The sequence below is a fragment of the Pollachius pollachius genome (assembly GCF_949987615.1).
Source record: "Pollachius pollachius genome assembly, chromosome: 7".
NCBI lineage: Eukaryota > Metazoa > Chordata > Actinopteri > Gadiformes > Gadidae > Pollachius > Pollachius pollachius.
The window spans coordinates 10,087,781-10,096,758 of record NC_136940.1 but is presented as its reverse complement, the minus strand read 5'-3'; the positions used below and the strand labels follow the sequence as shown (position 1 = coordinate 10,096,758).

At 39.3% G+C, this 8,978-nt stretch overlaps 1 protein-coding gene across 2 annotated transcripts; it reads right to left on the bottom strand.

Moving 5' to 3' along the window:
• Window positions 1–5,926: 5,926 nt before the first annotated feature.
• Window positions 5,927–8,107, bottom strand: LOC307078697 (uncharacterized protein). 2 transcript variants are annotated; one of them, XR_013812004.1, is made up of 3 exons: window positions 7,767–7,833; window positions 6,964–7,015; window positions 5,927–6,726 (listed from the first exon to the last, which is right to left on the bottom strand). XR_013812004.1 is itself a non-coding variant. In XM_079740640.1 (3 exons), the coding sequence occupies exons 1-3, from the start codon at window positions 8,086–8,088 to the stop codon at window positions 6,359–6,361; spliced, it is 546 nt and encodes a 181-aa protein (XP_079596766.1). In that variant the 5' UTR covers window positions 8,089–8,107; the 3' UTR covers window positions 5,927–6,358. The 2 variants fall into 2 exon arrangements, 1 of the variants encoding a protein (XP_079596766.1); XM_079740640.1 differs by lacking the exon at window positions 7,767–7,833 and adding an exon at window positions 7,963–8,107.
• Window positions 8,108–8,978: the final 871 nt, after the last annotated feature.

The window sequence follows — 8,978 nt, the reverse complement described above, 5'->3', positions numbered from 1 at the left end:
CTGTTAAAAATATACAATGTGTTGGATAGATAGATATATGTATAGATTTACCCTATCAATATATTTAAAATTGTTTATTTGCCAATTGTGGTTAAAACTGGATGTTTAGCTGCGGACAAGGATCTAATTAGCTTAGGTCATGACGTTTAGCTGCTGGATATCTGCCAAAAAGTAATTATGCTTAGATCACCGGGGTAAGTCCACAGCGCAGTTTCATTAATGTGACAGTTAAAGTTAAGGAAACCTTCTTCATTAGGTCGCTTCATGCTATAAAGTTAATATATGTGTATATTTCACTGGGCTAGTTGAAAATGTTTAATTTTAGGCCTTCCATCAATAAAAGATCATGCAAATAGTAAGGCTGAAATGATATGCAAAATGGATATCACAACTTTTTAAACAGGATAGGCATGTTTATTAATTAGCATTATGTAACAAAGGTTCATTAAACAGAAAAAACAATGTATATTTGGTAACAATGTAGAATTGGTATTTGACAATTGTTAGATAGATAATGATATCAACAAAAATAATATACAAAGTAATATATATTTAGATTGAGGTACACTTTTACAGTGCTTATTTCCCTTAAAGGTCTTTTCCTCCAAAATAAATTAGTTCAGTTTCATACTTATTTTAAACAGACGCACACATATGCAGTTGATTTAGCTTTAATGAATCCGTTACAGGTACCGGATTCACCGGTAAGAGTATCATTGATACAGGGTTAACAAGCATTTTTGTTTCTGAAACCAAGACTGCCCATCACAGTTCATAGACACGGAACACGGACTCATTGCATTTGGGCGTGCCGATATTAAAGAGCAGATAAACCCTGCTGTCTTGCCTGACCTTGACCTCTTTTACAATGCAGGAATCCTGATAGCGATACTCCTTAGTTTGGATGGTTTCAGGGCTTTGCTCTTTCCAGTTTTGATTCAAATAAATTAAGCCGTGTGTGTGCTCAAGGCACTTCAGCTCGCCGTAGATTAAGTAGGTAGCCGTTTTTTCAGCCGTGAATATGTCATATTCTCCCCGATGGTTAGGGTCTGGAAAAGCAAAGCAAAAATAGATAGTAACTGTTAGCACACACAGACAAGTTGAGACAACACAAGTGGGAGCGTGCACATTAAGTAGTAGAGTAGGTACAACTTAGGTTTATACCTTTCAGCGGGCCGGTTATTTTAACTTTTTTACGGGACGTCACCTGCAGACAGACAGGAAAGAAAATAAACGCAGGCCATGACAGGGGGACCGATTGAATTTACAGACAGACCAGACGAACATGGGTAAATCACTTTCATGTTTTTCGGTTCAGTACATTTCTTTTGATATATTTATAAAATGACGTACCTCCTGGGATGCAGCTCCGTTCGCCGGACAGACCAGGAATGCCACTATCAGCACTGATGCAACCACTATGGCCACAATGGCCACCAGGTGCGCAAGGAGCACCTTGATGCGACGGGATAGGTCTGACCGTGTACATATGTTCTCAGTGTGGACCAGCACATAGTTATTCTGCATGCTGTCTGGATGTGCCTCCATCCTCTCCATTTGAGTTATGCCCAGGAGCAGCCAGCCGTGCTCCATATATTAGCCCTAAACTCATCCCACACATTCAGGGAATCCCTGCAACTGTAAACAAGGAGGGAGGGAACCCCTGCCCGCCTACGCTTACAACTTCACTCCATTGAACACCTTCTCGCGCGCAGCTAAATTTAGCCTGGCAACGTGCCGCTGCTCAAGACCCGCCTCTCTGGACAGTTTTGGAGAGACTGTGATTGGACATTGCGCCAGGAACAAACAAACAGGGTTAACCGCTCAAGTAAATCTTTGGAAACAAGTCGGAAAGGTGTCAGTTGTGGGCGTAATGGCAAACAAACTGAATGTTTGTTTTTGGTGTGTTGGGGCGGTGCCCCAAATTGGACTGTCATTGGGAGGGGCATTGTCAGGTGGTGGAATTTATGGGTGAAGTATTTTATGATGTGATTTTAAGGCTGCTGTAATATGTGGCTCCGTACATTTTGATGCCTGTCCTCCTGCAATGTTAGGTTAGGAATTTAGTTGCAGCGTGCATGAAAAGTGTATGTGCATTGTTCCATTGAGTTCGGAAGGTAGCAACAGACATAGAGCGCAGAGGTTTCGGTGTGTTGTGCAACGAGGCCAGACATGCACCACGTGCAACCACTATTCATTCTCACGCCCCCTCTCTGCCGTGTGACGTATGACGTGTGGCTTCTCAGAAAATCGATTCAAAGCTTGAGCCAAATTCAATTGATTAATGTATAATCAAGTAGGTAGGCTTTTTTTTTATTAGGTAGGATTAATGTATAATCAATTGGGTGTTTATTGGACTTGTTTATAGTTTCGTCCATCAGAACTCCTGCCAACCAAAACAGAATTACAAGGACACATAATTGAACAGAAACTGTCCTCTCACACTGCCAAAAGTGAAAGGCATACAATAGATTACCTCTGTCTTCTTTTTTCAGACATCGATACTTCTGAGGAAAACCCCTAGCCAGCGTTGCATCATGTCTCTGTTAACACGCAAGAAAGGTAGAGCAATACTGTAGGAGTATCACATCTTGGTGCCAACAGAGTTCATAAAACACACAAGCAAAGTCTACTATAACTAACCGTTTGTTCAATGTAGATGGATTTCTGTTGATGGTAACAAATTACAATAAAGACACATCAATTTACCATCAATTATATTTTTGCATGCACCGAAAAGTTGTAGATATTAGGTAGGCTTTTGCAAAAAAAAAAGTTATTGTATTGTCCCATTCATGCTATTTATTCATGGTTGCCAATCACACTTTTTGTATTGTGAACTTATATTAAAGAGTTTTTAGATCTATTGGGTCATTATGATTGTGGCATGCAGTTACCAAGATTTACAAGCTGCGGAAAATATTCCGAAAATACATTTTTCCGAACAAAACAATATAACTATAAAAAATATATATTTTACATTTTAACACTTTATTATCTTGGAATGTAAAGCTGTTGTTTAGCAGGAATAGTTCAAGCCAAACAAGAGAATATACAATAAAGCATATTTTCTAATAAAGCTAATCTAAAAGATGGTAAAAAAAAAATCCAACTGTAACATCAATGTAAATTACTTATTGTAAATATGTAGATGATGGGTCTGTGAGGTTGGTGATGAATCAGAACAACAGGAGTTATCACACATTAATGTGTGTGATCTTTCATCATGTATCTCCCTTTAGCCACAATGGACATGAGTGTTCAACAAAGGGCAACATTAAATGTAGTGCCATCTCCTGCAGCAATCTGTTCCAATCATCCCATTTTTTATCTGGTTATAATAGCCTTGTCGAGCTGCCCAACTGAAATTAAAACCGTTGATGCCTCACAGAAGGGGGAAAAGTAAAATATCCACTGACTTGGAATTACACAAGCAGCAACAAGCTTGCTCCTTCTGATTGGGTCATCGAAAGTGTGCTGCGGTTGTGTATCACTTGTGTGAATGCCAGGGGATGACAAAATAGGGAGATTTCATCATCTCAATTGCAAACGCAATATGTTGTGGCTGCTCAAAGTGAAAGTGGTTGAGGGTTGGAGACAAAGAGATAGGGTGGAAAGCCTTGGACACAAAGGGTAGAAACATGGGTGAGTTTCATTGAACAGCTATGTAAACACCATGCAAATCATACTGTCCTGAAAATCTGTTTGTTCCTGACAATTTTTCATGATTTACACGTGGACAAAATTGTTGGTACCCCTCTTTTAATGAAAGAAAAACCCACAATGGTCACTGAAATAACTTGAAACTGACAAAAGTAATAATAAATAAAAAATTACTGAAAATTAACCGATGAAAATCAGACATTGCTTTTGAATTGTGGTTCAACAGAATCATTTTAAAAAACAAACTAATGAAACAGGCCTGGACAAAAATGATGGTACCCCTAGAAAAGATTGAAAATAATTTGACCATAGGGAAATGTTAAACTAAGGTGTGTCCTCTAATTAGCATAACAGGTGTCTTCAAACTTGAAATCAGTCAGTCTGCCTATTTAAAGGGTGAAAAGTAGTCACTGTGCTGTTTGGTAACATGGTGTGTACCACACTGAACATGGACCACAGGAAGCGAAGGAGAGAGTTGTCTCAGGAGATTAGAAAGAAAATTATAGACAAGCATGTAAAAGGTAAAGGCTGTAAGACCATCTCCAAGCAGCTTGATGTTCCTGTGACTACAGTTGCACATTCAAAAGTATTCAAAAGTTTAAGGTCCATGGGACTGTAGCCAACCTCCCTGGACGTGGCCGCAGGAGGAAAATTGATGACAAAATGAAGAGACGGATAATAAGAATGGTAACCAAAGAGCCCAGAACAACCTCCAAAGAAATTAAAGGTGAACTCCAAGGTCAAGGTACATCAGTGTCAGATCGCACCATCCGTCGTTGTTTGAGCCAAAGTGGACTTCATGGGAGACGACCAAGGAGGACACCACTGTTGAAAGCAAATCATATAAAAGCAAGACTGGAATTTCCCAAAATGCATATTGACAAGCCACAAAGCTTCTGGGAGAATGTCCTATGGACAGATGAGACAAAACTGGAGCTTTTTGGCAAGGCACATTAGCTCTATGTTCACAGACGCAAAAATGAAGCATACCAAGAAAAGAACACTGTCCCTACTGTGAAACATGGAGGAGGCTCAGTTATGTTCTGGGGCTGCTTTGCTGCATCTGGCACAGGGTGTCTTGAATCTGTGCAGGGTACAATGAAATCTCAAGACTATCAAGGCATTCTGGAGAGAAATGTGCTGCCTAGTGTCAGAAAGCTTGGTCTCAGTAGCAGGTCATGGGTCCTCCAACAAGATAATGACCCAAAACACACAGCTAAAAACACCCAAGAATGGCTAAGAGCAAGACATTGGACTATTCTGAAGTGGCCTTCTATGAGCCCTGATCTAAATCCTATTGAACATCTGTGGAAGGAGCTGAAACATGCCATCTGGAGAAGGCACCCTTCAAACCTGAGACAACTGGAGCAGTTTGCTAATGAAGAGTGGGCCAAAATACCTGTTGACAGGTGCAAAAGTCTCATTGACAGTTACAAAAATCGTTTGATTGCAGTGATTGCATCAAAAGGTTGTGCAACAAAATATTAAGTTAAGGGTACCATCATTTTTGTCCAGGCCTGTTTAATTAGTTTGTTTTTTAAAATGATTCTGTTGAACCACAATTCAAAAGCAATGTCTGATTTTCATTGGTTAATTTTCAGTAATTTTTTATTTATTATTACTTTTGTCAGTTTCAAGTTATTTCAGTGACCATTGTGGGTTTTTCTTTCATTAACAGAGGGGTACCAACAATTTTGTCCACGTGTGTATTTGACTTTATTTGTGATGAGCACTCAATCACATTAAAATGCACACATTGATTTGACGGCCATATGATTTGACAGCGCATTTGAAGTCATTTATGAGATTTTATTTGACTCATCAGTATCATAACCGAAAATCATGTTGCCTTACATTCTGACCCTTCGATTTATGACTAAAATCTAATGCTAGATCAAGCGACTGCAGGCTTTCTGGTCAGCAGACGGACAGCGGGTTATTCATCCTTCTGTATTTACTTGTGCGATAAATATTTGTAAAAATATCAATATATACTAGCCAATATTTGACTCGTTCAGCCAAAATCATTTGGCTATTCATTTAACCAGGAAGGCTTCTATGTGGGTTGGTTGTGCCAATTTCAATACAAAAGCCAATAATAAATGTAAATAATGAAATAAACAAAGAAAGAAAAATATTTTACCCTTTTATTAGGATACACAATAAAAGTGCAATTGCATTATAGCATTATACAATATAAGATAACAAATTGCATTAATAGATTAAATAAAAACATTTCAGTTCTATGAGATTTTGTGAAAATAACAGAACTATAAGGGAGAAAATAATATAGACGTAAAGTCCTCTACTACTCTCTACTTGGTTCTACTCTAGTTCGATCTACTTTTCCAATATTTACACAGGTAGCCACTGTCACTTGATCTTAGGTTGGACAGACTTATGTGACTTCAGCAGACCTGAGTCAGAACAATTACAAATTAGTAATAATAATACCAACAATAAAAAGAACACCAGTAAAAGTAAAAATAATAAAATAGCTTAGAGCGAAATGCATACACATTCCACCGCGAGAAGATACATTCAGGCGAAAGCGCTGTCATTCCTGTTCTGAACAGTAGGCCTAGTCTTCAGAACCAACAACAAGGTATATTCTTTGAGTTCGAGCCCTGTTGTTCAGGTTGGATCAGGAGACTGAACTGGTCTTTGTAATATACTTCTACCCAGCCTCTCTCTTTCAGTACTGGCACTGCCCCAACAGGTAGCGTAGGCCGAGCGTGAGGCTCTTAATCTTGAGGGTTTGGCTAAAGGAGGAGAAGTGGAGGGTAGCCCTGTCCTTCCTCCGCAGGTAGACATTGGTTTGTAGGCCCTTGCAGATGATGTCCCCTTTGCTCTCAAGGGAGAAGTTAGTGATCACTTGCTTCACCCCTTCCAGGCGTAGCTCCAGGTGGCCCTGTCCGGGTTTGCTGTCCAGACCCTTGGGGCACACATACATGTGTAGGATGTACGGGCCGTTGCAAGAGATGTGGATCTCTCTGTTGTTCACCAGATCCACACTTTTGTTTGTAAAGTTGTTGAACTCGAGGGTCTTGTTGTCTGAGATATCTGGGTGGGTGGACACATGGGCAGACGGATTGAAGGGACAGGGTAAAGTGGGTAGGAGGAATATTTTTGTATTATACTTTTAGTTGGGTTGGTTTGCTAAATGTTTTTTGCCTGGTTTTTGCCTTTAACTTTATAAACGTGGGTATTTTTTTGACGGGCAACAATAAAAATGGTTTAACAGAAATCTTAAACTGGTCCTCATGCTTGTTTTTGATGCAAAGGTTTTTCATGACGCACCTGAGATGGGATGAAATTGTATGAAGATGTCATCATATGCTTTTTCCACGTTCTGCAATAGAAAAGAAACAAGAGGATTATTGTGTTTCTATGACACCAAATGAAGTAAAAGTAAAAGGTAATGCTTTAAAATAATAACTTATAATCAAATATTAGTTGATGCCATAATAAGCATGAATTATAGTTAATTAACCGTTGGCTAATGATCTAGTAATCATTCACTAATGGTGTTCATGTTTACTAATGGTTGCCATTATCGATTATCAGGTAATGGTGTTTATGTAAACTAAGGTATTAATTTATACTTTATTTAAAATAATGTATAAATTAACCCTAACCCTAACACACATGGTGCGTTCTAGACAGATTAGTTCGGAAATTATATCACAGCTCGGACTTCTCAGACTTGACCTCAGCAACATCAAACGTTGCTTCTGGTAATCCCGATTCATTTAAATTAGGAAAATAGGTAAATCTGTAAAGTAGTACAACTATCTGACTAGATCGAAGGGGTATTCTGTTGCTTGAAAATGTAGGCCTATTTGACAAAACCTAAACTCTCTTTCTGTTCATCCCTCGACTGTAGCCTTAGCCAAGAGATATTTACATGGGATGGAAACCTTTTCTTTAGGTTTATATGTAGGTTTCTACATTATAATTCGCTGTGGTCTTCACATAATCGTATATCATTTCTATAGACCTATGCAAAAATAATCTAAACAACACTAAATTGCTTATATTTAAATTCAAAAGTAAAAAAAGGTAAGTCACAGTCAGCCTGGTTAGTATAAAGTTATTCTTACCTTCCTATTTTAAGTATTTTGAAAAAAATAACCCGTGTGTTCTTGTGGCACGGCACCCAAGATCACTCACTTCGTTGAAACACAATTCAGTATCGACCTTTGTCATTGGCCCGTACCGACTTCCTCTCCACAAAATGGTTACATTTAAACAAACAAGTAGCAGATTAGGTATGGCCTGTATTCCTTACTTACTCACCAAGAGCGAGGTTATGGTGGTGCGCGTGTGAAAGGTAAAGGCCATACATGCGATCACCACGACATACGGCATGGTAAAAGCCACCCCCAGCCTCCAGCTGCTGTATCGGTGGTCCTGTCCCTTCATGGTATACTCGGCACCTTGTTCCGCCATTGATCTCACGGCTCGGAGCTTTTGTTAATATGCATCCATGCTGTGTGAGCAAGCAAGTAGGACCAAGTGATGACAAGGAGTAGGCACAACAGAAGTTGTGGGTGGCCGAAAATGAATTTGTTTATACGAGACCATTTAGAAATGGTTTCGGTAACCTACACGTCTCCCGAGAAACAAGACGATCAGACCTGACCACAAGGTGGAAAACAAATTGTTCATCAGACGCATCACTGTCACTCTCCATACATGCCCACCCATCCCTTATGACTCATATAGAGCCCTTTCCAATCTGTAAAAGTACGGCGTTCAAAAAGTTGAAACATCACGCACACACACACATTCATTTGTGTGTGTGTAAAAGTTACCATGTAGATGAGGCTTGAAACGAGGTGTTGAAGTGACAAATATCTAATATTTTTTTTATAGATTATTGGGTCGGACCGGCTATCATTTTAAACGTTGCACGGGAATACCAGTGACTGATAACAGGTCAGGTATGGCAAATAGAGGCCAAACTGTTTACCCGACAGTTTGGCCTCTATTTGCCTAGCGGGGTCCGTTTTCCAGTCAGATTTAAAGGGGCCACTAAACCAAATCCTTTTGAATCATAATATCTTTATTCATATAGCACCGTAAAAATCTAATTATATATTATATATTGTTATATAGCACCCTAAAAAATACATAAAACCCACTCCCATTAACCCATTCAGACCGGATCACGCATCTGTGCGTGTTTACCTTTAATGGTGAACACGCATTGATGCGCAATCCGGTCTTAACCCATTTGTACCGGCTGCGCGGAAAAACACTAGATACAATGTTGGGCCGCACAGCAGCCGGTACAAATGGGTTAAAAGGAA

Excerpts from the sequence above, each read along its gene's own strand:
- LOC307078697 (XM_079740640.1), bottom strand. The coding sequence starts at position 8,088 with ATGAAGGGACAGGACCACCGATACAGCAGCTGGAGGCTGGGGGTGGCT. Across the intron at positions 7,016-7,962 it reads CCACCATAACCTCGCTCTTG|AACGTGGAAAAAGCATATGA; the intron begins GTGAGTAAGTAA and ends TTTCTATTGCAG. Across the intron at positions 6,727-6,963 it reads ACAATTTCATCCCATCTCAG|ATATCTCAGACAACAAGACC; the intron begins GTGCGTCATGAA and ends CCACCCACCCAG.